Source organism: Salvia splendens, chromosome 2 (genome assembly GCF_004379255.2).
Source record: "Salvia splendens isolate huo1 chromosome 2, SspV2, whole genome shotgun sequence".
Lineage (NCBI taxonomy): Eukaryota > Viridiplantae > Streptophyta > Magnoliopsida > Lamiales > Lamiaceae > Salvia > Salvia splendens.
The window spans coordinates 13,429,098-13,456,228 of NC_056033.1; the positions used below are offsets into that span (position 1 = coordinate 13,429,098).

Here is a 27,131-nt window from a genome sequence, read left to right on the forward strand (position 1 = left end):
ACATTTTATTCATTTTTTCTTTATCTCTCTTTTATTTTTCTCCCATCTCTGTTATACTAATTTGTCATTAAAACTCGTGTCATTCATAAATAAGATTATTTTTCACGGACATAATGCGTCTATATTAATTTTCATAATGTGTATATATTAATTTTCATGATATTTAATCAATGACATTAGACACATGAAATATTTTATTCCAAACAATAATAATTACATAAAAATGGAAAAGTGCTTTGTGTACGAAATTAGAAAAAAATAAATTAAACGAACAACTTGAATTACTGCGCAACCGTAGGCTATAGAAACAATTGTTGGCGATTAATTTCATTTTTGAGTATGGGTTCGCTGTTTGTATTGGATTAATTTATTTTCAATTATACCCTTTATATTAATCTAACTATATACTCCACCGATTACATATTTTACTATTTATTCCTCCCGTCTCCCAATAATAAAAACTTTTAAAATAGCACATCATTTAATATAAAATTAATAAAATAAGAGAGATACAAAAATTTATTAAAAAAACTTTATAAAATAAAAAATTTATATTTTTAAAGGACCAACAAAAAAGAAAAGAATTTTTATTTTTAAAATAGGGATATATAATTATAAACTTCCCTCAAAGTCGGAATAAAAAGAAAAGGATTATATAAACTTCACTCAAAATCGAAGCTGGAGACAATTAAGTGATTTACACAATAATACTGTCATAATTTTACCTATACGTATCGTGCAAATTTCAATATATTTACGAATTTAAAACTGTTTTAGTTCAGACACACTGTCACTAATCATTTATGGAATCAATATTAAATTATTAGTCGTTCATTATGATTGAAAGATTACCATAATACAAAAAGAATAAAACTATATGATCACATTATGGCCGGCCATAAATTAATTAAATAACAAAAAAAATTGATTTTTTTTCAAATTTTTGGTTTAATACTACTTGATTTTACATTTATATGATCTTCATTATATGTTGTTCAACATGTTAGTATTGCTCTTTCGTAGTTTTAGCTCAACTTATTACTACTGTCATTTCTTGATTGTTGCTCAACGTATACAATAATTCGTGATATTAATGTGTTTTACGTAATGGAATTCAAAGATAAGTATCAACTCACAAGTCCATTCACACACTAATTCTAATTTTTTTATACATGTAAATTGACTAAATTAAATCTTTATGGCCGGCCACATTATGGCCGTTTACCATCACTCATACACAAAAGAAAATTAACATTTCATTCTCTCTCTAGATTTCTTTATTGTAGAGAGAGAAATAGCGTGTTTGGTTTACCGTCCCGTTTGTTTTCGTCGTCGTCGTCGTCGTCACCTCTTCAAACATAGGGAAACAAAACAGCGAAACTTTGAAGAAAAAGGTGGAATTCGTTACTGTTGTGGAAAAAGGTTTCAATCTATCGGAGCTAGGGCTTTGTCCAAAATGAAGATTCAAAATGCCCATTTCTGAAAATTCGAGCTCAGCCATTGCCAAGCTTCGGAATTTAGGTTTTTTTTTTCCGCATAAATGGACGTCGATTCCAGCGAGCCCGATCAGGATCCGTCGGCGGACTCCAGCACTGCTAATACGGTTGCGCTTCTGTCCAACGAATCTCAATCCTCGTCGCCGCAGCTGCAGCAGGAACAGAGCAATAATAGTACTAGCGGGGCGATTGTGGGCGGACCACGCTGCGCACCGACCTATACTGTGGTGAACGCGATAATTGAGAAGAAGGAGGATGGTCCAGGTCCGCGATGTGGTCACACGTTGACAGCGGTGCCGGCGGTTGGGGAGGAGGGAAGTCCTGGGTATATTGGGCCGAGATTAATTCTTTTCGGAGGGGCAACGGCGCTTGAAGGCAATTCAGCTGCATCGGGAACTCCTTCTTCCGCGGGAAGCGCCGGAATCCGTATGTTCTCGTATATATTTTAAAATTCATAATGCCTGAGAATTAAGGATCTTATTCACCCCCTAGTCTTGTTTTGCATTGTTGAGTTCCCTCCTCTTGATGATTAAGTTACCTTCTCGAGTAATATCTTGCAATCTTTTAGTGGTCAATGAATTGAAATGTGAATAAATTTTTACACACTGTCGGATGCTATGAAGAACTTAACATAGTTTGGTGCTATTATCTCGGGATATGCAATACTCATGAGATAAGATTAATGTCACCTGCTTTGCAATTTAGAGGTTCCGTGGGCACTGATTTATCTTCAATGTTACATGCTGAAGTTTATTCAAGGGTTTTAACTTTTAAGCATGTTGTGTAGGTAGAAGAACAAGATTTAAAACGAGTTCTATAATATGAATGACATGGAATCGATGAAGGCCCTTTCATAACATTTTTTAGAGCTTATAGCGGTTAATGATAGATTTTCATACTGAAAATGGGAAATATATCAATAGATATTGTTATCATATAGCTACAATTCCAATATAGAAAACATGTTATTGCAGGGTTGGCTGGGGCAACTGCCGATGTGCATTGCTATGATGTATTGGCAAATAAGTGGTCTTGGTAAGTTAAGATAACCTCGTTCTTATGGTCTGGTCATTGGTCCATTCACTTTTCACTTTCTTTGACGAGGCAGACTTTTATATTGCAGTGTTACCCCAATTGGGGAACCACCCACACCTAGGGCAGCTCATGTTGCCACTGCTGTAGGTACGATGGTTGTTATTCAGGTTTGTTGCTAGATGGAATTTTTTGTGGAAGGTGCATATTTATCTTTCTATGTTTGGACGACAAACTGAATTTTTACTCTTATCTTTCATAGGGTGGGATTGGTCCTGCTGGTTTATCGGCCGAAGATCTTCATGTTCTGGACCTTACACAGCAACGACCGAGATGGCATAGGTAGGTTTTTATGTAAGAGTTAAATGCATTGTTGTATAGTTTGTTCCAACTTCTGAAGTGATTACTCTCTAAAAAACCCTTTTACTTCATTGTTATTCTTGTCACTGAGCTAGCATCTTAATATCTTTAGGGTTGTGGTGCATGGTCCTGGCCCCGGGCCACGGTATGGGCATGTAATGGCTTTGGTTGGTCAGCGGTATTTAATGGCAATTGGTGGAAATGATGGTTTGTCTTCTTAAATTACTTTTCCCTTTCTATATTTGACATTTGTTGGTTAATAAATTAACTGTTCCATTTTTTTGGTAGGGAAGCGGCCTTTAGCTGATGTATGGGCATTGGATACTGCTGCAAAGCCATATAAATGGAGGAAACTAGAGCCCGAGGGTGAAGGGCCACCTCCATGCATGTGAGTTTGTGCAACTTTCTTATAACCTTGTTGTATTATTGAATGACTTTCACTTTGGCCCCAAATTACTTGTTAAACTTGAGAATGTAAAATCTTTGTCTTCTATGACCTAGAAACTATAAATAATCTTGGACACTTCGAGTTTACCTTTCTCTGCAAAATTTGTAGAAATATTGGAACTTAAAAGTATTTTTGAACACAAAAATACTTATCTAGAACATAGATTATAGAATGTGTTAATAACGATAATCGACTGAATATTTTTTATTTAACAAATTGATTTTATTTCTAAATTTGATAGTTGAACAAAAAATGGAGCACTATCAAATTTATTTAGGTAAATAATATTGCTCAGGGGTTGAACCCTACCACCTCATTTCTATCTAATTTTGAAATATTCTGTATTGATCTTAAATAACCCTCGTAAGTAGGTAAAATAAATAGATAAACATAAATCGCGCTGTATTTTCTTAATTTTACGAGTAAAGGTGTATAAATAAGTAATAACAAAGGAGAGTATGACCAGCTTAGAGTTGATGGGAAATTTGAGGTATTTTCTTATGAAATAAAGTAAAGATCTTAGGTTGTGCTAACATGGCCCAACTTCCCAGGTATGCAACTGCAAGTGCACGCTCCGATGGTCTTCTTCTGCTTTGTGGTGGAAGGGATGCAAATAGTGTTGTAAGTCTGTCATGCAAGCATTTATGTTGTTGACGTTGCTTCAATCCTCTGCTGGAAATTGGCATTCTCTTCAATATTCATGGGTACAACTTCCATTTGCTCTCTCTGTTTGACTGTTTTCCTCCGAATGACATAATTCACAGCCACTAGCTAGTGCATATGGGCTTGCTAAACACAGGGATGGTAGGTGGGAATGGGCCATTGCACCTGGTGTCTCACCATCACCAAGGTATCAACATGCTGCGGTAAGTTATTCATTAGCCTCTCACTAAGTATTGGCCGCTATAGTAACTATTAGTTTAGTTGCATAAAACAAAGACAGCTATTTGTAAAATATAATGGTTTATGTTACTTATCCAGGTTTTCGTTAATGCACGTCTTCATGTATCTGGAGGGGCACTTGGTGGTGGACACATGGTAGAGGACTCCTCAAGTGTTGCTGGTACTTTTCATTTGGTCATATAGTATGTGACTATCCATATTTACATACACTATATGATTGGGACTGACATCAGTTTGTATTTTGTGTAGTTTTGGATACAGCAGCTGGAGTTTGGTGCAATACAAAGTCTGTTGTCACGACACCGAGAACAGGTCGATACAGTGCTGATGCTGCTGTAGGAGATGCAGCAGTTGAGTTAACAAGGCGCTGTAGGCATGCTGCTGCTGCTGTTGGTGACTTGATATTCATTTATGGTGGTCTACGTGGTGGTGAGACATGATACATGATACATGATACATGATACATTTACCTGATAAAAATCTATTAGTTTTAGGCTTAAATTTACAATGAGAATTATGAATCTTAATTTGTATCTCTGGTCACTTCAGGTATAGTGGTTTTTTGAATTCTGCATTGAGGTATCTACAGCTTGCTTGTCTACAGTTTTGGAGTAGATGTCTTTAGCTCTTAAAAGAAGATTGGAAGCTTTTACCACTTTTGTCCTTAAAGTGTATATCTTTGTTGCATTGTGACAATCTCTGCTGTTACTGTTAATAAACCCAGGTTGTGTTAACTATTGAAAAACAATGATGTAGGGGTGCTTCTTGATGATTTGCTTGTTGCTGAAGATTTGGCTGCTGCTGAAACGACTACTGCAGCTTCTCATGCCGCAGCTGCGGCTGCGGCTTCCAATTTGCAGCAAGGGAGTTCACAAGGCAGATATGGATTTAATGATGATAGAACAAGGGTTCCTGTAACTGAATCTGCCGCTGATGGGGCTGTTGTTGTTGGAAGTCCTGTTGCCCCTCCTGTCAATGGTGATATCTATACAGATATAAGCACAGAGAATGCGATGCTACAGGGTTCTCGGTTAGCTGTTATCTTTAATCCTGCTGTCTATCTATCTGATTAGTTTGCTATGTCTGTTGCCTCAAGTTCTGGTGTTTTGTGCACAGACAACTAAGTAAAGGTGTCGACTACTTGGTTGAAGCTGCTGCAGCTGAAGCTGAGGCTATAAGTGCCACATTAAAAGCTGCTAAAGCTCGACAAGTCGATGGAGAAGTTGAGCTGCCAGACAGAGATCGTGGAGCTGAGGCAACACCAAGTGGAAAACAAACTACATTTATTAAACCCGACTCTGCAATGTCAAATAATTCTATTCCAGCTGGAGTTCGACTTCATCACCGTGCTGTCAGTATCAGGACAAGATATATATAGTACATAACCGTTGTTAGATGTTTTATTTACACAGATTACATGTGCAGGTGGTTGTAGCTGCAGAGACTGGTGGTGCCTTAGGTGGTATGGTTAGACAACTGTCAATTGATCAGTTTGAAAATGAAGGCAGACGGGTCAGCTACGGAACTCCAGAAAGTGCAACAGCAGCTAGGAAACTTTTAGATCGACAAATGTCAATTAATAGTGTACCTAAGAAGGTAATGTTTCTCCTCTAAAGATTTCAATTATGTTGGCACCAGGGTAATCAAGAGAAGGCTAATAAGTAGAGGTGTAGATTGGAGTTCCAATGGCTTAAGTGTTGTTTGTTTCCCATTAATTTGCTTTAAGTTGTCTTGTAGCTGAAGTTGTTAATCAATCATGTTGTGGTAGTGGCAATTAAGTTACTCATATTTTTCCTCTTTCCTGTCCATACCGTCAAAGTCCAATTCATTAATATAAACTTAGAACCAAATTTTTTAGCTTAGTCAACTAGGTGACCCAACTAGCTTGGGAGATATGTTGTTATAAGGTCCCTCCCTATTTTTCAAATTTTCATCACAGCCCCTAAATGTGTCTCAGGTTATTGCTCATCTTTTGAAACCTCGTGGGTGGAAGCCTCCAGTTCGAAGACAATTTTTCTTGGACTGTAATGAGATTGCTGATCTTTGTGATAGTGCTGAGAGAATATTTGCAAGTGAACCAAGTGTGCTACAGCTGAAGGCTCCTGTTAAGATATTTGGTGATTTACATGGTCAATTTGGAGATCTTATGAGGCTTTTTGATGAATATGGATCTCCTTCTACTGCAGGAGACATCTCGTGAGTTTTCAAATCACCTTATCTTCCTGCATACTTTGGTCATTGGTCCATTTATGTTTGGGTAGGTTCTGTTTATTCATATTATTCTCAAGGGTAGATGCATCTTGAACTCCCATTGTATGCAACATAGTTAGGATATATATACATCTTCAACTCCCAGTGTCCATTACACTTTAAATCCCTTGTACTCCTAGGCACTGGAATTCATGCGTAGAACTCTGGGTAGCTGAACCAACCATGTCAAATTTTTTGCCGTTAAAGTTTGTTGCTTTGACATTGAACTGATGTGTGAATGCATGTCAGATATATTGATTATCTCTTCTTGGGGGACTATGTTGATCGTGGCCAGCATAGCTTGGAAACCATTACCCTTCTCCTCGCTTTAAAGGTATTTGCTTATCTTTTGAGCAATGCTGACTTTTTTCCTAGTTGTTTTGTTAGGTTTTTAAACCATAATTTGCTGCCTCATTCTGAAGCTATTTGACGATGATTGATTTTTTATTTCACAATGTTTTTTCTTAACGAATTTGCAGGTTGAATATCAACATCAAGTATATTTAATCCGCGGAAATCATGAGGCTGCTGATATCAACGCTCTTTTTGGCTTTCGGATCGAGTGCATTGAGCGTATGGTAAATACGAAAATTGTGTAAATGACCTGTTATTTAGATGAAGCATGGGACTTATGAAGCTTCATGTATAGGGTGAGAGAGATGGAATATGGGCATGGCATCGGATAAACAGATTGTTCAATTGGCTTCCTCTGGCCGCATTAATTGAGAAAAAGATTGTCTGTATGCATGGTGGTATTGGGAGATCTATAAACCATATCGAACAGATTGAGAATATTCAACGTCCAATTCCTATGGAAGCAGGGTCAATTGTTCTTATGGACTTATTGTGGTCAGTTCGTGTTATTTTTTTCCCCATTACTCTTATTGTTTCAATTGCTGTATCTTGATCTGAATCATTTCTTTATAGGTCCGATCCCACTGAAAATGACAGTGTAGAAGGTCTGCGGCCCAATGCAAGAGGTCCTGGATTGGTTACATTTGGGGTAGGTTTCCTTCCTCTCTCATATTCTAAATATCTATATCTATATGATCCAAAACCTCATGAGGCAACTTACATTTATACTTTGTGGGATCAAATGTTGGTCATGGGTTATGAAACCCTACTTATTGCTATAGATGCCATGCTTCTTTTTACTTTCAATTGATATGGTTCGTTCAGGCTATCATTTTATGCATAAACATAGTTGTGGGATTCTGGATCCCTAATTCTGGGTGTGTTCACTATGTAAGAATTGGGCAATTCTTGGTCCAATTGGGGGAATTATGTTGTTCACCTTCCACTAATTAATTGTTGGGGGCCTTACAATTGAGGTGGGGTCCGCACTATTCATGCCAATTGAGGAAGAATTGAAATCTTGCCTAATAGGTAAGATTTGTTTGTGCATTGAAAAGTGCACCAAGAAATGGACTTGGTTTTACACATTTGCCCCACTTTTCCACCTTTCCACTTGGAGGGATAAATTTGTCAATCCATAATTCTATTAGGTCAAAGTCTTTATTTTGGGTAATATTTGGGCCAATTCTAGGATATTAAACAATGGGGAAAAGAATTATGTATGTGGCTGATTATGGCTCAATTCGTGGAAAATTTAATTCTTCCAAATGTTAGAAATGGAAATCTCCTATAGGGAACACACCCTCTATGTTTGTGCCTGCTCATTTATCTCAACTGATGCAGCCTGATCGTGTCATGGAATTCTGTAACAACAATGATCTTCAGTTGATAGTTCGAGCACATGAATGTGTAATGGACGGCTTTGAAAGATTTGCTCAGGGACACTTAATTACTCTTTTTTCTGCAACAAACTACTGTGGTATGTCCAACCTTTTTAAGATTATCAATGATGGTTAGTTAATATTTCCAGCATCATGTTACTGGTTCATCATTTGAAGGTTGATTTTAGTTTCTTATTTAATTTCTGTAGGTACTGCGAATAATGCTGGGGCTATCTTGGTTTTGGGTAGAGATTTAGTAGTTGTGCCTAAACTCATTCATCCGTTGCCCCCTGCTATTTCATCTCCTGAAACATCTCCAGATCATGCAGAAGACGCGTGGATGCAGGTGCTACATTTATGTCAAACCATAGTCTTTGTATAATATTATCTAGTATGTGGTCAGACTGGTCATATTTCTTCCCTGATATCATTCATTTATGTTTTTCCTCCAATTGTTGGATCCAATCCAGGAGCTAAATGCTAACCGGCCACCTACGCCTACTAGAGGCCGACCTCAAGTCAATAACGATCGAGGTTCTCTTGCTTGGATCTAGATTACAATCACAGATAACTGTCTCCTCCATCTTCTGGGCTTATGCTAACACCCGGGCTTTCCAGCCATATGTACATAGCATGATACCATATGTACATATACACCCTTATGTGTATATGTACTGTATGCAGACCTCTTGGTGGCTTCAAGGCCTTGAGATCCCGATATGTTTCATACGGTTGAGGAGCACTCTGAGGAAAAGGCGACGAGATCAAGCGAGAAATGTGTATACTTTTGTGTTTCTGAGATATCTTCTGTACATGAGAGATCAAAGTAGTCAGTGCTGTCATTTCTTTGTTGGGTGGGCAGGCTACAGCATTCATCATTAGTTTATATTTCTGTCTTCCTTTGTTTCTTAGGTTAGGTGTATCATTTTAGTCTTATTCTATTTTAAGAGGGGGTGAGGTTTTGTATACGTGGTTGGTGAGATATCTCTTGGTCATTCATGTATAATAGAGTGAGGGTGTTGCCTTGTATAATTTGTGTCTACTTTTGCTACAATGTGATGATGATAGGCTCCTTTTACAATTCTTGTTTGGAATAGCGATATATCTTTTCTGAGTATGGGCCATATATAATCATGCCATTTCCCAATTGTAGCTCAATTTATTGGGTTTTCGTGTATTCATAATCATTGAAATAGCAGATGAAATATTCATTCATTGGGTTTTTATGTATTCTTAGTCATTGAAATAGGAGATGAAAAATTCTTTCTATCGTGATATTCAACTTCTCTTTTTAATTTTATACTGCTCAATTTGCCTTTTTTTTTTGCAGCGCTTAGTTTTACTGTTTAATGTTTTCTAAGGTTGACAATCTTGTTTCTTGGATTAGAAAGGGTATATTTGACTTTCTTAAATTCATTCAGTCCCAACATTCTTGTACATGCAGCTGAAAATGAATTTTGAAAGATTTAATTCGTTTGTTTGGTAATTGAAGTACTCTCTCCGTCCCACATAATTTGGGATACTTTGACCGGGCACGAGTTTTAATAAATGTAATGAAAAGTGAGTTGAAAAAGTTAGTGGAATGTGGGTCCTATTTTTATATATTAGTTTTATAATTAAATGTGAGTAGGAATGAGTTAGTGTAATGTGGGGTCCACTACCAAAAATGGTAAAAGTGAAATGGGTCAAATTATGTGGGACGGCCCAAAATGGAAAACTGGGTCAAATTATGTGGGACCTAATTGATTATGAAATTGAACTTGAAATAATTTGTCTGCACACACACACAATATATACCGCGCTTAGATACACATACGCACACTATATACAAGCACATACCACGTACGCACTCTACCATACACACAACAAGCAACTACGCACACAATACACACTCACTTATTATACACACAACACACATAAAATGTAGACACTACATGCAACACACAATTCACACAATATGCAATCACACTCACTAAATACTCACCCTACACTTCACACACACACACCCACTCACTCTTGCATTATAGTATGTTTCTATTATGAGGGGACTACGCAAATGGTCCTTGAACTATGCGATTTGCACGTAAATGGTACCTAAACTTTTAAAAATATCATGGGTAGTCCGTGAACTAAGGTATAATCACATTTTTTTAATACTTTTTCACTATTCATCACAATTTTGCACCAAAAATACCCCCAAGGCATGAAAGACATTTTTGGACTTTCATATCTAGGTACTATATTTGATATTTTCTTTATCTTTCTCTCTAGTACTCCCTCCGTTTCTTCATAGTTGAGTCATTTTTCCATTTCGGAAGGTTCTTCATAGTTGAGTGGTTTGAAATATAGTAAATATTTTCTCTTTCTTACTTTACTCTCTCTTACTTTTTTCTCTCTACTTTATTCACCTTCTACTTTATTCTCTCCACCTTTTTCTCTCTCTTACTTATTTTATCTATTTATTCAACACACTTAACCTCTCTTTCTTAAACTCCGTGCTGAAAAGTTTCGCCTCAACTAATGTGAAACGGAGGGAGTACTAAATATGATATTTTTCTTATAGTTTGAGTACCTAAAATGATATTATTCACTTCACTTTTTCAATTACTTTATGCCATATCTTCTTTCTCTCTCTTTCTCTAAAAATTTTAGGAAGTAAAAAATTAAAATAAAATATAGTATGAAATTCTTAAATATATTAATTATAAAAATCAAAATTATAAATTTAATTATAAAAATAATTTGTAGCAAAATTTCATTTTGATTGTGATTTGATTATTTTTTTAATATTTAAAATTAATTTTTTTTAATTAAAACTAAATTCTTAATTTTCAATTAATCATAATATTTAATATTAAAAAAATTATTGAACCAGAATCAAATTAAATTTAGCTAAAATTTATTTTGATAATTAAATTTATAATTTTAAATTTTATTCCATATTTAAGAATTTCATAGTGCATTTTTTTATTTTAATTTTTTACTTCCTAAAATGTTTAGAGAAAGAAGATATGACATAAAGTGAATGAAAAAAGTGAAGTGAATAATATCATTTTAGGTTCTCAAACTATAAGAAAATATCATATTTAATACTAGAGAGAAAGATAAAGAAAATATCAAATCGAGTACCTAGATATGAAAGTCCAAAAATGGTCTTCATGCCTTGGGGGGGCATTTTTGGTGTAAAATTATGATGAATAGTGAAAAAGTATCAAAAATGTTATTAACTCTTAGTTAAGGGACTACCCACGATATTTTTAAAGTTTAGGTACCATTTGCGTGCAAAACGCATAGTTCATAGACCATTTGCGTAGTTCATTCTTCTATTATTATTATTATTGTTATTATTATTATTATTATTATTATTTTCTACTCCTTCCGTCCCATAAGAATATGTACTCTTTCTTTTTTAGTCCGTCTCACAATAATATGCATTTTCTAATTTTGAAAATTCTCTTCTGTCTAATGAGGTGGGACACATTTTCCATTAACAATACTAAGTATTTTTTCTCTCTGCCTCTTTCTTACTTTACCAATTGTGTATTAAAACTCGTGTTCAACTCAAAGTGCACCTTCTTATGAGACGGATGAGTATTTTTTATGTCTTACTTATGTTTTATTAGCATATGTGTTATAGCAAGATCAAAATAAAATATGATCACTTACTTCCGTATCCACTATTCAAACATGAGTAGAAAAGGTCATTAAACATAATTCAACAACATGATCTTGGTGCATCACATGAAACATAATTCAACAACATAATTTAGGATAATCCATCTTATAATACTCAATTTTCGCTGCATTTGAACTTTTGAAGTACTTTCCAATTTATTTACAGGGAAGCACCCTTTTTGTTGTCCATTGCTTTGTTAGAAATCGTTGTTTCAGGTGCCCTTTTCTTCTTCTACTTTATGTTCTTAAAACTTGAGGAAAGTGCTTGGGGTGCCAACATGACTTCCTATGTTTCATCAATAAGGCTCTCTATTGTTTGCAACCCTGCCAACAGTTTTGCCAACACCTATTCCTTTTGTTCTTCTTATAAATACTTGAACTATTGATAGCATGTAGGTAGATACTAAAACACGATATTAACTTGAATTTCTGGATCAAATGTTCCACCCAAACTCTCAATCTGATTCAAATATGACAACTTCTTGAGGACATGGTCCGGCACAAATGTCCCTTTCATCATGGCTACGTTGTGATATTTCTGATTGCCCCAAATCTTGGAATATGATTCTGGTGTCCGAAGAAAGTCTCATGGTTAGTCATGGTTGTATTAGAACTTTGTGATTTTATAAAAATTGAACTCTTTTATATCCTAATAGCATTACAATGCTACTTCCCCTGCTCCATATTAGTAGAGTCATTTCATTTTCTACACTTATTTTGAAAAAATGATAGTAATAAATAGTTGAAGTGAATAAAGAGTAAAATAAGAAAGAGAATAATGTATGAATACTTTTATCTACACTATTTTTTTTACTTTACTATTTTTTTCATTTTAACTATTTATTAATACTATTTTTTCAAAATGAGTGCATAAAATGAAATGACTTTACCGTAAAACACAGAGGGAATACTATATCGTTGACCTTTTCCTCACATAGAAAAAGCCCCTGACGACAAGTAACTATTTCTAATTTCTCAGATCGTATAGTATGATTTAAATTCGAATTTCACACAAAATGATCACGCTTGAATCATGGCCACCTTTATAGTTGACTGGTTGTCTGATGCAGTTGCATTAATATATTATAAGAGAACAATATAACAAAGTTACCATCTTTTTTGAAAAATAAAATGAAACTAATGTAAAATTGTAAGTTAAAAGACAATAATATTTAGATTGGATTAGAGACGTTAATATTTAGACAGCGCAGCAGCAGCAGCAAGGCAGCTTTCTTCGCATATTCCAACCCAAATTAAATCATTTAAAATTTTTATTATCAATATTCCATAGTAGCAAAGGTAAAAAGAGATACTATTAAGCTGTGATTAAGGAATACAAGATGCAGGTATTAGTTTCACAACTAATCCGGCATCTCTCTCTCTCCTCCCACTTTCCTGATTCTCTCTCTAAAAATTATGTGCGTCTCTGCAAATCTCCTCCGCCATTGCTGAGCCCGTGTCTTTCTCATTCTATAAATACATTTGCTCGGACAAAATTACAATGGATAGCAATGATTCCGCATCCGATATATCATTCAGCTCTCTGCATTTGGACCCACGCCAGCAGGAAGATAAAGAAGAAGAGCCTGTATCTTCGGATGAAGATCAGAGTCTCTATTTAGTTCCCTTCAGGTAATTACAATGTCGAATGCCCTTTCCGCAATCGAGGTTTAACTCATCTCTTTTCCCCCTTTTCGCGTGGGCAAGTGTTGGATGAATTACTGAAGTAGCGAACGAATCTGAGTTGATGAAGAAGAAAAGAAGAAATTGATTGATTTGTGAAATTTTACTCGAGATTAAGTTTTACGCTAGTTTGATTGACCAAATCGGGGCAGATGTGCGCAACTTGAAATGAATCGATTTACTTGTTTGTGTTCGTTGTGCCATGTTTAGCTACTTTTTTTTTGGATTTAAACTAATTATATGATGCTTTTGAGCTGTTTAGTGTAGATACCTAATTAGATTTGTTCCTCCTTTTAGTAATTTGATAATTAAGTGTTTTTGGGGAGAAGGTGTTGGTTTTGTGAGCTAGTAAGAGTGTGGAAGTGTGGAAGATCTGTAGCTGTGCTTGCTCTGCCTTTTTCTGACTGCTATTTGTTATACTGCTTGGCTTCCAGTACTTAATTCATGTTTGCTGGTTGTGCTTTAGATGGTGGAAGGAAGCGCAGGACCCTTCATCCTCAGATGTAAAGAGGGGGATCCCATTTGCGGCATCCCCTGCTCCTTATGGGGGTCCAATGAAGATTTTTAACAACATATTCAACTCAGATATTGGATTTAGTCTGAGGAAAGATGATGATTTGTCATGCAATGGAGAAAATGGTGAAGCGGGTGTATCGGGTAAAGACTATGCGTTGGTGCCAGGAGACATATGGCTTCAGACACTGAAATGGTGAGTATGTTACATTTCCTGAGTGGGAAATGCAACATATGCATTTGTGCATTGCTGAAAGCGTGACCGATAATCTGGTGAACTTATAACCAAAAAAGGTGGCAAAGAAAGTAATATCTATGGCACAAGTGGAGCTGGACATTTGATTTGATATGGGCCATATGACCATGTGACACGTGTAACACAACAGTGTATTAATATATGTAGGCCTTTAGTTAACATTGGCAATAACTTTCCAGCATAGGAAGCTAAATAGGACTATGATTTAACTCATAATGGAAGTTCTCATCTGAAGTAATTGGAGTATCAATTAGTCAAATAAATTATGTGGAATTTCTTTGCTGAATTCTTAAGTGGCATTTTTCTCTCTTGTTTTTTGATATTCTTTTTCTAGCTTTCTTTCATTGCTGTAAATGGATTTATCAATGTATGTTTAGTTTAAAGGAGTATTTATGATACATATATGTAAATCCCTCCAATAAAAATTTTACTTCTTCGTTGTCCAGGCACAGTGATTCTAAGAATTCATCAAAGGAAAGAAAACGGTTCTTAGCTGTCGAAGAAGATATGTCTGATGTCTACCCTTTGCAACTCAGGCTTTCTGTTCTATGTGAAACCAACGTACTGTCTGTTAAAATAAGCAAAAAGGTTTGTAATTTCTGAGCGTATGCCAGATTCTGTGCTTGCTTTTATTTCAGATTATCTATGGATCAGCTCACCATGTGCATTGGACATTTGTCTGTTGGTCAATATTGTTATCCTCTCATTTATGAATTTTACGTTGATTTTAAATTTTTTAGGAAGAAGCAATATAAATAATTATGAACATTTAAAGCTATGTTACTGTAATTCGATTAAGACCCATTATGTGAGATAATAATGTTATCATGCATTGATTATGGAAAATCAGAGGGAAATTGTTTACGGCTTAGCTTTGAGAATCAAATCAGTTTAGTGTACTTAATTTACCTATAAAGAACAACAATCTTCTCATGGAACAGTAATATCTCCAACAATTTTTATGCTTGATCTACGTTCCACATTTGCATTCTACAAGTTTCAACCTCATGAGTAACAATAAATGGCAGCAATTCTAGTAGCATTTTTTGCGGATCTTAACCCAATTTTACATTTCTTTGAGGTTTCTTGCTTAATTTTCAGGACAATTCAGTTGAGTGCTACAGAAGAGCCTGCAAGATTTTCAACATGGAATCTGAGCCTGTGAGTGTAGTTTAAATTTCTCACAAAAGGTATGTTTTGTCATGGAGACTGGTGCTCAACTCCATTATACATGCTCTGCAGTTGCGGCTTTGGGATTTATCAGGGCAGACAATGCTGCTTCTATTGAATGACAAAAATAAGATCTTAAAAGAGTCTCAGAAGCAAATTGGGCAGGATGTAAGTAATAGATTTCATCTGTTGTGAACCAAGCGATAACCTACTTACCTACTGCTCCTCTGTTTCTGCATATTCAACTTCTTACTGTTTCTTCTGAGTTAAGCAAATGGATTTTTTTAAACCCCTTCTTTGGCCGCAGCCTGCAACATGAGCTTGTTCTTCTAAAGAGTTAATCACCAAGACCATGATTGTGACTCTGTAAAGAAAATCCGATGCAAAAGTCCAAGATGCATTTTGTTAGATGGATCTTGCTTTAATTTGCTGTTGCTCTTTGTCAAAACATGAATATATGCCATATAATCTTCATTGTAAATTGCTCCATTTGATTTATTATTTGTAACTTGTATGTCCTGTTTCTTTCCTTACCTTTCTTGCTTATATCCATGTTTTCAGTTGATATAATTTTGCATGACTGATTGATCGACTAGTGGTCTACTCATGATACAACATTGGTCAACTGTATCCAGACATTGTTCTCGTTATCTATTGTATGCATTACCTACCTTTTCGATAAAGAATAACTTATTTTCTTCTGTTAAATTGTGCAGTTGCTCCTCGAGTTACAAGTTTATGGATTATCAGAATCTTTTAGAAATAAAACCAGAAAGGATGATACTGCGCAATGTTCGAATGGGACTCTGAATGGTGGTTCTGTCAACTACTTCTCTAATTCTGCTCGGAGCAATTCTGCTAAGCTTCTCGGAGGTTCTGCTGAAGCTGGTACACTAGGCTTAACTGGATTACAGAACCTTGGGAATACTTGCTTCATGAACAGTGCTCTTCAATGTCTAGCCCACACACCAAAGCTTGTTGACTACTTTCTTGGAGATTATGAAAGAGAAATAAATCCAGATAACCCATTGGGGATGAAGGTATTTTCCCTTCTTAGGAGTTCAAAATAACAGGCTCTTTAAGTAATGAAAACTTTTATTCTTTAGTTATAAATTTCCCCTTTTTGTGGTTCACGAATTACTGTGGCCTTTCAATCAATTAGATTTACGCAATACTATGTTATTCATAAACGTTAGGTTCTATTTTCTATGTGGTTTTTAGACCTTTTAATGATTGCTAATTCTGGGCCCTTCAAATGAACCATATTTTAGGCAAGTACCATAGGATTAAAAGGCACTCCATCCAATGTTATGGATTGCATGTGAAATTGGATTATTGTCATTATTAGTTGTTGCTCTTTATGTTTGTAATGTATTCAAGTTTTTTTAAAGATGCTGTTTAGGCACCAGACCACGCCTTTCCCACATGGCCTAGCAATAATGCTGCTATAATTTTTATGTGACTTTAATTTTGATCATTAGTATAATTTGCTTTCATCCTAGGGTGAAATTGCTTCTTCTTTTGGAGACCTGATGAAGAAACTATGGGCTCCTGGAGCGACTCCATTAGCACCAAGAACATTCAAATTGAAGCTTGCTCATTTTGCTCCCCAGTTCAGTGGTTTCAATCAGCACGATTCTCAAGTATGTGCTAATTTAATCTCTTATTATAATATTTAGAATTGGTCTCTCATCTGTTATCTGTTGAAAGGGATAATAATACCAATGTTTCCACCATATTTGCTTACATTAGGAGCTCCTGGCATTTCTCTTGGACGGACTTCACGAAGATTTGAATCGTGTCAAGTGTAAACCTTATGTCGAAGTTAAGGATTCTGATAGCAGACCAGATGAACAAGTAGCGGATGAATATTGGACGAATCATCTTGCTCGTAATGATTCGGTTATAGTTGATGTTTGCCAAGTTAGTATCTATTCATACATTTATCTGCTTTTTTATGTGTTCATGTTAACCTAGCATATTGTCAGGAGGCTCTGACTAAAAGTGTGTAATTTTTTACTGTATTACTTTTGTTTTCCGCAAATATTTCTATTTTGCTATAAGTGATTATAATGTTCAATGATTTTAATGATGCAGAGTGCCCTAATAGATTTTCTATCCATTGAATACTTTCTAAGCTCTCAAGTATCAATAATAACACATGGATTGCTACACTGCAGGGTCAATACAGGTCCACATTAGTTTGCCCACTTTGTCAAAAGATGTCTGTTACTTTCGACCCATTTATGTATCTGTCTTTACCTCTGCCATCAACTTCTATGCGGACAATGACAATGACTGTTGTGAAAACTGATGGGACTGACAAGCCACTGGCATTTACTGTTACTGTACCAAAGAATGGAAAACTTGTAGATCTTACTCAGGCTTTAAAGACTGCCTGTTCTCTGGAGGGTGATGAAACACTTTTGGTGGCTGAGGTAACTGGACAATGATACTGATAGATCGATGTTACAAGCCCTTGGCTTTCTGTATCTTTCCTGTTTTGCAGTATAAACTATTCTTAATCACCTCAAAACAATGAATTCATGCAGATATACAACAACCGCATTATACATTTTCTAAAGGATCCAAATGGTTCGTTATCTTTGATTAGAGACAATGATCAACTAGTAGCCTACAGGCTACCAGATACAGAAGCTCCTCTCTTTGTCTTTATGCATCAGCAGGCTGAAGAGTAAGTCCAGATTTTTTTAATGCCTCTACTTCAAATTCTTCTATAATGAGTATATAAATTATACTATAATACAATTATATTTTCATAATGATACACAGAAAGAGAGGGCATTGCCCTATCAACTAGTGGCATGTTTCAAGAACTTGGAATGTAATTGTGATTCAAAGTGGAAGGTGGATGGTCCGTTTTCTCGGGATAAGATGTCTGCAAAAGAAGCATGACATGATAACCTTGAAGAAAACAATGAGATTGTAAATAAGTAACCAAATAGATAACTCTTTCCAACAAGGGAAAACCCTCTTTCCAACAAGGAAAGCCTTGGCCAAAATGCCGTTTCTCTTACAATAAACTTTGATGATCCCTTTACTAATCCTAGGAGGACCATTATAAATGCTTCATATAGGAATTCCGAATGAGAATATAATGACAATAATTAATAGGAATTATTGTATTAGCAAGTAACTGTCACTCACTTTTCCATGATTACGTAACTGCCACTCCTAGTCAAGTTATTTTCAAGATAACTGATGCGTATCAATTGCACCGATGTTGAAACAGCCTTGTCCTCAAGGCTGGAAATGAAACCTAAACACAATGTGTCTTTCAGAGGAAGCTCATACTCATGCTTGCGACTTGTGGGAAATTACAAAACTGTCTGCTTCCTCATCTTTTTCCTAAATGGAGTGTATCCACACAACACATTATTTATAGGAGTTTGATGTGACAACCAATCGGCTGAGTTCGAATGGCCAGCGCAGATGCCGACTTTCCAAACCAACTTACCAACCGATGAATGCCAACTCTTCTTGGTGCAGTCATGAAGATGGGAGGCTTGTGGACTTGTTTCCTATGCGTTGCAATTATCTTCGGTAGCAATGGTTGTGCCCTTGTTGGTGGAATAGGATGTGTTGGTGTGGGAAAAATCTTAGTTACCTTCTCGTCTCCAACTTGTGCTCATGCTTTTGAAGCATATTTAGTGTCATTTGTCTTGAGTTTGATTCATCTATGTTGTCAATGGCATATAGCAGCTTATGGAGGTCTACCCAAAAACCGCCATAAAGATATGGCGTATCAGCATAGTGGGATATGGTGGTCGATAAATAAATTAGAAATATTTAAAATGTAAAATATAAACTCTTAAAGCATAAAGTCACAAGCAATATATAATATGTGATATGTCTAATAATTAAAGTCTTACTTGAACAAAATGTAAAGCCATCATAATTGATAATAATAATGGCTAAATAAAATCATCCTCAATAGTTACGGGGCTGGAGGGCGGCAGCGGTTCTCGGAGAAGGCAGGGGGCTTGTGGAGGTTCTGGAATAAGGTAGGGGCAGGGCGTTGCTGGAGGGCGGCGATGGGCAGCGTCACATGGGTAGAATTTTGGGTAAGAGAGAAGAAGTTTTATGGTTTACCGTTATGATTTGTTTAACTTAAATCTCTTTTTATTTGAAATATGGGTTGGTTTATAACTTTAAGTGGGCAAATGGACTAAAAAGTCAAAATTGGCTCTGGAAAGTCAAAATTGACCACCATGGCGCCACGATAAAAATCAGCGCGGCAGTGACCATGGCCGATATTTTATCAACATTGGACTTCATTGACAACACTTTGCTCTTCTGCATCAGTTGCCACACTCTCTTGCAGCTGATCATTTACTACAACGTTGCCATTCTGCTTACTCACCTTAATGGACTGTAGATCCCATATCTCCTTCGTGATGACATCCATCCTTGTATCACTTTCAGCCCACCAGCAAGAGAACTGGTTTGCGAGTCTTTTAGACTCTTCTTTGTATGCACGAAGGTGGGCCTCAATGTTGTTCATACTCTCGATCGCCATCTCTGAACCATTAGTGTTTGCCCTTGGACATTCAAGTTCACCGCACCATTTGATACAGAGCAAAAGGCGGGCGATCCCTTTACTCTCGATAAGATGTCTGCAAAAGAAGCATAGCACATAGTAGAGACATAATAACCTTAAAAACAATGAGAATGTAAATAAGGATGCAAATAGATAACTCTTTCCAACAAGAGAAAGCTCTCTTTCCAACTAGGACCATTCTCTTACAATAAACTTTGATGATCCTTTTACTAATCCTAGGGGACTATTACATATATGCTTCATATATGGAATTCCAGTTGAGAACATAATGATAATGATTAATAAGGATTAAGTAACTGTCATCCATTTCTCCATGATCATGTATGTAACCGCCACTTCTCCATGATTATTTAACTACCACTCAATTTCAAGTTATTTTCAAGATAACTGATGCGTTCCAAATTGGTTGTAGAAAAAAGTCAAATTGATAGATAGTAAGTCATCATCTCCATTTCATAATCTATGGATGACACTTTTTTTTAACAAACTTGTTCAGTGTCTTTACTGACGTTTTACTCTTCCCTAGTACCATCATAGATCTTCAAATGATGCATATCTTAGTTGAGGTTGAGATGCAGGACTGCAGAACCTGCACTTGCGATTCTAATTTTATTCTTGGTCCATTCTAGTAGTTTATAAGATCTGGACTGAATAGAACGCCAAAATGTCGTGTTGTTTTCATGTCATGCACTAATAATAAGGCACAGTTCCCAGCTGTTGCAAGTCATGCACTAATAAGGCAACATTTAGATGAATCTTTGATCTAACAGTGGATGTAATGCCTAAGGTAATCTCCAACCATACACCAAATCTCATTTTTGGTGTAAAAAACATCTCCAACCATACTCTAAACCCAAACCCATTTTTGGGGTTTTCTATTGAATAACACCAAATTTAGAGTAGAACACCAAATTTGGGTATCTACTGCAAAAAGTTTTGAAATTTGCAAATCAGTCCTTTACTCCTCTACATTTTTATAATACGAGAAAAAAACGGTTTCTTTTCTCTGCTGCATTGGAACGCATGCTACTGGGAGTACTTATTTCTTTGGTTTGGCAGTAATGCTGCAATGGAATGCATACGTTATCTAAACATTTGGGTTGAATATTTCTTTGGCTTGGGCATTCATTATTTAAAATTATTTAAATAGTCAAGTGAGATTCATTCATTATTCAAAATTAAGAACATTTCAAATCAGTGTAAGTTTTTAAATATAAAGTATATTTTAATACATAAATACTATATTAATAAGAAAATGAATTTAATTTTTTAATATAAATAAATTATTGAAAAATGTTGTGGGTTTGATTTGTAATTTAAATAAGTACGTGGGTATAATTGAAAAAATATAAAAAGTGGGAGAATATAGAATATTCTTTGGGTTTAAGTTTGGTGTAAATGATTGAAGTAAAATTACTTTTGGTGTTGACCCATACTCAAAAATGGGTTTGAGTTTGGTGTAAATGGTTGGAGATGGCCTAAGTGCAGGGTGCTATTTAATGCCATACTTGTAATTTTCTGAACTCTTGTTGATTTGTGGTGATTTGTATGCTTTTTATGTTATTTTCCTACACCCATGCATATGAGTCAATTTTCATTGTTAAATTTTGACCCAAGTTATGTTATCAAATTTCTCTTACAGTAAATTGATTAATGGGAAATCAATATTCAATTCGAGGTTGTTTGGAGTTCCTCTCATAGTCCGCCAAAACATTACTAATGGATATGAGGTTCGTGAAATTTACACGAAGTTACTTGCTCCATTCTTGGTACCTGAAAAGGACTCGCTCAAGAATGGTGATTCCTCAGACAAGGGTGCAGATGAAGCAATCCTGGAAGTGCACGATGCCAGCTATGCAAGTTTAAATGGTTCCTCTGAGACACCGGAGAAAGAAGAATTCGAAGCACATTCTGATACGGAGTGTCAGTTTTACCTAACAAATGAAAAGGTGACTGAGAAGGGCTGTGAGATTGGAATGGAAGAGCTGGTAAAACCTAAAGCTGTGTCTGAAATACAGTATGTGCTAGTGTCGTGGTCACAGAAGATGGTTACACATTACAACGTACAGCCTCTCAGCTTGCTTCCGGAAGTTTCCAAATCCGCATTCTTCTCAAAAAGACCACAGGAGTCTGTCTCTCTGTATAAATGTCTCGAAGCATTCCTCAAGGAGGAGCCGCTGGGACCAGATGATATGTGGTCAGTTAGCTAATCCCTGGTTTCAAATCTTTCTATATCATTGCATAGCCCCATAGTAATTCTTGTGTCTATATCTCAACTATGAGGAAGCTGTGTTTAGTATATATATCTTCCTTAGTAAAAATTTGCCCCCGATTTCACTTGAGCCAATGTTATTGTCCCTTAACTCATTAAATTTTCTTACTATATACATTGTGAAACAGCTGTTTATATCATTGTGACCCATTACTGCAAGTAAACCTGCATGTGACACCAATAGATTCTTTCCTAGAAACACATGAATACTATTTTTGTCTGATGCAAGTTTGCTACCCAGTAAGTTATTTTCAACCCATTTAAAGTAAACGAGCATCGTTATGAATTATCTAGTATTTCTTGCTTCATTGAGAGCATTTAGCTAACTTTAGCAGATTATGAATTTCTTCTATCTCTCTTCGTATTTACTCATTTCTGGGTGTTGACGTCTCTTAGTTGGGAACTCTAGCATATGTAGTTTTTCTAATTCGCTATAATCAATTTAGGTATTGTCCTGTGTGCAAGAAGCATTGTCAAGCCGGAAAGAAATTAGATCTCTGGAGATTGCCAGAGATATTGGTGATTCACCTGAAAAGATTCTCATACAACTGTTTCCTCAAAAACAAATTGGAGACTTTTGTTGATTTCCCGGTTCATGATCTTGACCTGTCCGGTTACATTGCTCAGAAGGGCGGACAATCTTCTCACCGCTACATGCTTTATGCAATCAGTAACCATTACGGAAGTATGGGAGGTGGTCACTACACAGCATTTGTTCATGTAAGTTCACTCAAATTTGGCATCATTCTTTTTATTCCCTCTTTTTTGATATTCTTGTGTTATTTGTGCACCATACAACTTAATACCCTGTCTGATGTAGCATGGCGGTGACCGGTGGTACGACTTCGACGACAGCCACGTGTCTCTGATCAGTGAAGACAAAATAAAAACTTCGGCTGCCTATGTTTTATTTTATAGAAGAGTTGAAGATGCCTAACCCAAGATACATGAGACAGATAACTTAGTATTTTTGATGTTGTGCCATTCTTTTGTCCGGAATATTCATATAGTTATAGGCAGTCAGTCTTTCAAGACTTGGAAGAAATGAGATATCCGTTTAGAATAGGATGATGAGATCACAGAAGGTATCATCATAAAATAGAGATAAACTGAGAGGTGAGAGAGGTTCATATCATATAAATAGTACTAATAACTAGTTCGAAATGACCTTTTGTAGTGCAACCGCTCTCTTGTAGAGCAATAGAAAAAGCTAAAGACAATAATATTCTTGTAACATATACAATTTTGAGAATTATATTAATCAAATTGTTTGATTTGGGGTGGTTTTCGACTTACTACTAGCTTTCACAGGTTATCTCTGGCTGGTTCCATTGCATTTTTCATGTTCCTGAGTATTCATTATTTTACATATTGAGATTGTGTAACATCCCGAAAAAAAAAAAAGAAAAAAAAGGGAGAAAAAAAAAAATTTAGATTAATCTAATTAAATCTTTTCCTAGTTGACTGAGTCACCAACTATTCCTTAGTTCAAACTTTAAATAAAGATTCTGTAAAGATTTTCATCCTATCTACAAATAAATCTGAAAATAAATTAAATTAATGAATATCACACAAAAAAAAGGAAAAAAAAAAACAAATCTCTCCACTCCTTGTATTAACCGTCCCACCTCTCCATGAATCTCTCTCATATCTATCAACCACCTCCTCTCTATAATACTCCTTCACAATCGGTTTTTCTCCTATTTCGTTTCTGTGCAACAAGGCTGATCCTTCTCAATTTCTACTCAAGAAACCGAGAACCCAACTCGAAAGAGGGAGCTATCGGTTGTTCTCTCAAATCTGTTCAAGGTATGCTTCCTCCCAATTCCAATTCCTATCGTGTACCTCATACTGAAGCATACCATATAGTTTGAAACTCAAATATCTGCTAGAACATATTACTTTGTTGCACCAATCGAAACTCAAAATCAAAGTAAAATAAATCAAAGAATTGAACCTTATTTCACTAAATCAAAAAGTAAGAACTTATCTGCAAGAATTAAATCGGATATTTAAGGGGTAAATCGGGGCTGCCGATCTCGACGGTACAATGGCTGGATTGGACGGACAGCAGCGGCTGCTCTCGAACCCCGGCGAACAGCGGCGACGCAGCGGCGTCGAGGCGAAGGTTGCGGCGGAGGAGCCCGACGGCAGAGATGCCTACCGAACGGTGACGGCAGCAGCGGCTGAACGGCGACCCACGCGACATCGGTGAAGTCCGCCGAGGAACAGCAGCGGCGGTGACGGAACGGCGGAGGTGGAAGGCGGACAGATGATGGTGATGAAAGGGAGTGGGGTTGACTTTCTAGCAATGTTTTAAAAACCAGATCAGACTGGCCGGTTCGACCGGTTCAACTGCAAACCAGTAGGCAGTCCGATCCGGTTCACCCCTAGAAACCGCCAACATGTTAAACCGCTGTTGACCGGTAAAACTGGACGGTCAAACCTGTTCAACCGTGAACCGGAAACCGATTTTTTACTTTACAAAATAATTTTTTAAAATTTGTTGTTGGCTAGAGTTGAACCCATGACCTCAACACTTTTACCACTCCACCATATAACCATTTTGAAATAATATGAACATTAATTATTCTTATACACTAACGTTATTTTTATCCACATAAAATAATAATTGATTTTAATTTTATATTCTTTTAAGAAATTGTTTATTATAATATATTTTAATTATGCTTTAATAATCACTAGATTTTTATATGAGTTTGTAATTACACATAAATTTAATATGTTTTATATGTAAATATAAAAATTTAATATTAATATTTTTCTTGTACTATATATTAAATTTATATACACTAACCATTGATATTAATATTTTTACATAAAATAACTAATTATTCACGTTTAATTATTGCTTAATATAATATTATTTCGTTCAATATACTTTTTTAGTTACAATGAAATTTATCTATTTATATAAAAAATATTAGTTTTTTTATCTACAATAACTAATGAATCATATATTTAATTTTATTTACCAACAAAAATATTTATGAAATTTAGTCATTTACTACTAAATTTTAATATTTATATTACAACTAAAATATATGGTTAATATTTTTGATATATTATTAATTATATGTAAATTTAATATATTTTGTATATTGTATACTTAATTATATGTATTTGCAACAGTAAAACGGTTCGACCAGTGATTAAACCGATTGGACCGATTGAACCGTGAACCAGTAGCTTCGTCGGTTCGCCGAATGGTCCGATTTTTAAAACATTGCTTTCTAGTGTTGAGTTGGAATTAATTTAATTTGGGCCTCTCTTTTATTTTGGTGTTGGCTCACTAAATAAATTTGGAGGAATAAGGGTGGGGTGAGAAAATTAAGTCTTGGGCCTTTTGATTGAATCGTTGGGCCAATAATAAAATTTAATTGTGGGGAATTATTTAATTAATTTTTTGGATAATGTGAAGGTTAGAATAATTTATCCCAAGTCTGAAATAAATATATTTTCGAGGGGAAATAATTTCGATGATTTATTTATGCGCTTAAATAATTTTGGGATTTTAATTCGATATTGTGGAGGGAAATACGAGAAGCCAACGGAGGAACTGTGGGCGGCCGCCGAATAAGCGAAAAACCGAGAAAACGAGATAAAAGGCTTTAGTTAGGGTGCATGCATTTTATTTATTTTATTTGAAAAGTGTGTTGATTTTTGTATTATCTAAATGCTAAAGGTGAAACCTCGCAAGCGAAACGTGATACCAAGGGGAAGAAAATACTTGTGAATTAAGCAGTCGTGGTGGACTTTCTTTTTAAATAAGGGCAATGCCCTAAGTATATTTTTGTGTGAAAATGATATGAATATTTGTCATACCGTGTTTTATTTTATTCTATGGAACCTATCTGATGTGACTTTTGCCATAAATGGATAATCGAATTCGGGTCTGTCTAGGGAGTGAGTCCCTATTCAGGCTAGTGTACACCTATGGAGATCGTGAGCCGTCTTTTGGGTCGACCGGTCTAGTGACTTGGAATGTGGCCACATTCCTTGTCATCAATAGATCAGATATGGTAGACATCTATGGGAAAATGACTGCAGTCACGAGTTTTACGATGGAAATGATTTTAGTGTCTTGGGCGATTTCTAAAGTTAAAACCCCAAGGTCACTCAATGTGGCATGATAAATACTTTTTATAAAATGTTTTCGGCATGAGTCCACTGAGTGCATCAAGTACTCAGCCCTGCATTTTTTAAAAAAAAATGTGCAGGTTGAGCGGTGACGAACGCGGTGGGGGTTGAGCATAAAAGTGAAGAATGTCTGTCAAATGTCTAGAATATGTTGTGTCTTCATACATAGCATTATTCTACTCTCGAAATGCTTCCGATGAGTGTTGTTTCGTTTGAGTTCTTGTATCGCTGAGATAATATTCATTTTTGAGTTGTTCATTGTTGAGATACTCTGATTTTATTTTACCTATTCCCATTTGTTTCGAGCTATGGTCGAGTTGCGTTGTTTTCCCCTTTCTTCCCCGCTTCTTTAATTCCCCTAGTCGCGATCAACCGTGTTTTCTATCCTTAGAAAATGCGGGCGTGACATATTGTGTATGTGTGGGTGAGAGAGAGAGATACAGATAAGAGTGGTGACAATTGAATAGGCGATGGTTTTCTTGCTAGTTTGAATCCAAGGTTAAAGGATCATTAGTAGAAATGACTATTGAGATTTTCACTACATGTGATGACTTTTGAATTAGCCATGTTAATGACAGGACCACTTTTCTGGAT

At 35.8% G+C, this 27,131-nt stretch overlaps 2 protein-coding genes across 2 annotated transcripts; both read left to right on the plus strand.

The window, feature by feature from the left end:
• Positions 1 to 1,270: 1,270 nt before the first annotated feature.
• LOC121788929 (serine/threonine-protein phosphatase BSL3-like) lies at positions 1,271 to 9,339 on the plus strand. The gene is made up of 21 exons (XM_042187521.1): positions 1,271 to 1,922; positions 2,471 to 2,531; positions 2,620 to 2,698; positions 2,791 to 2,870; positions 3,001 to 3,095; positions 3,177 to 3,276; positions 3,888 to 3,957; positions 4,101 to 4,202; positions 4,318 to 4,399; positions 4,489 to 4,668; positions 4,996 to 5,269; positions 5,356 to 5,590; positions 5,665 to 5,835; positions 6,197 to 6,435; positions 6,739 to 6,823; positions 6,969 to 7,067; positions 7,139 to 7,338; positions 7,417 to 7,492; positions 8,188 to 8,323; positions 8,435 to 8,571; positions 8,696 to 9,339. The coding sequence occupies exons 1-21, from the start codon at positions 1,541 to 1,543 to the stop codon at positions 8,777 to 8,779; spliced, it is 2,967 nt and encodes a 988-aa protein (XP_042043455.1). The 5' UTR covers positions 1,271 to 1,540; the 3' UTR covers positions 8,780 to 9,339.
• A 3,920-nt stretch (positions 9,340 to 13,259) lies between these two features.
• On the plus strand, positions 13,260 to 23,650 carry LOC121788940 (ubiquitin carboxyl-terminal hydrolase 8-like). Its single transcript, XM_042187532.1, has 13 exons — positions 13,260 to 13,532; positions 14,050 to 14,292; positions 14,799 to 14,940; positions 15,454 to 15,513; positions 15,595 to 15,690; positions 16,239 to 16,562; positions 17,025 to 17,165; positions 17,275 to 17,445; positions 17,703 to 17,960; positions 18,075 to 18,217; positions 21,747 to 22,301; positions 22,823 to 23,096; positions 23,197 to 23,650. Exons 1-13 carry the CDS (start codon positions 13,402 to 13,404, stop codon positions 23,311 to 23,313), a joined length of 2,655 nt encoding a protein of 884 aa, XP_042043466.1. The 5' UTR covers positions 13,260 to 13,401; the 3' UTR covers positions 23,314 to 23,650.
• Positions 23,651 to 27,131: the final 3,481 nt, after the last annotated feature.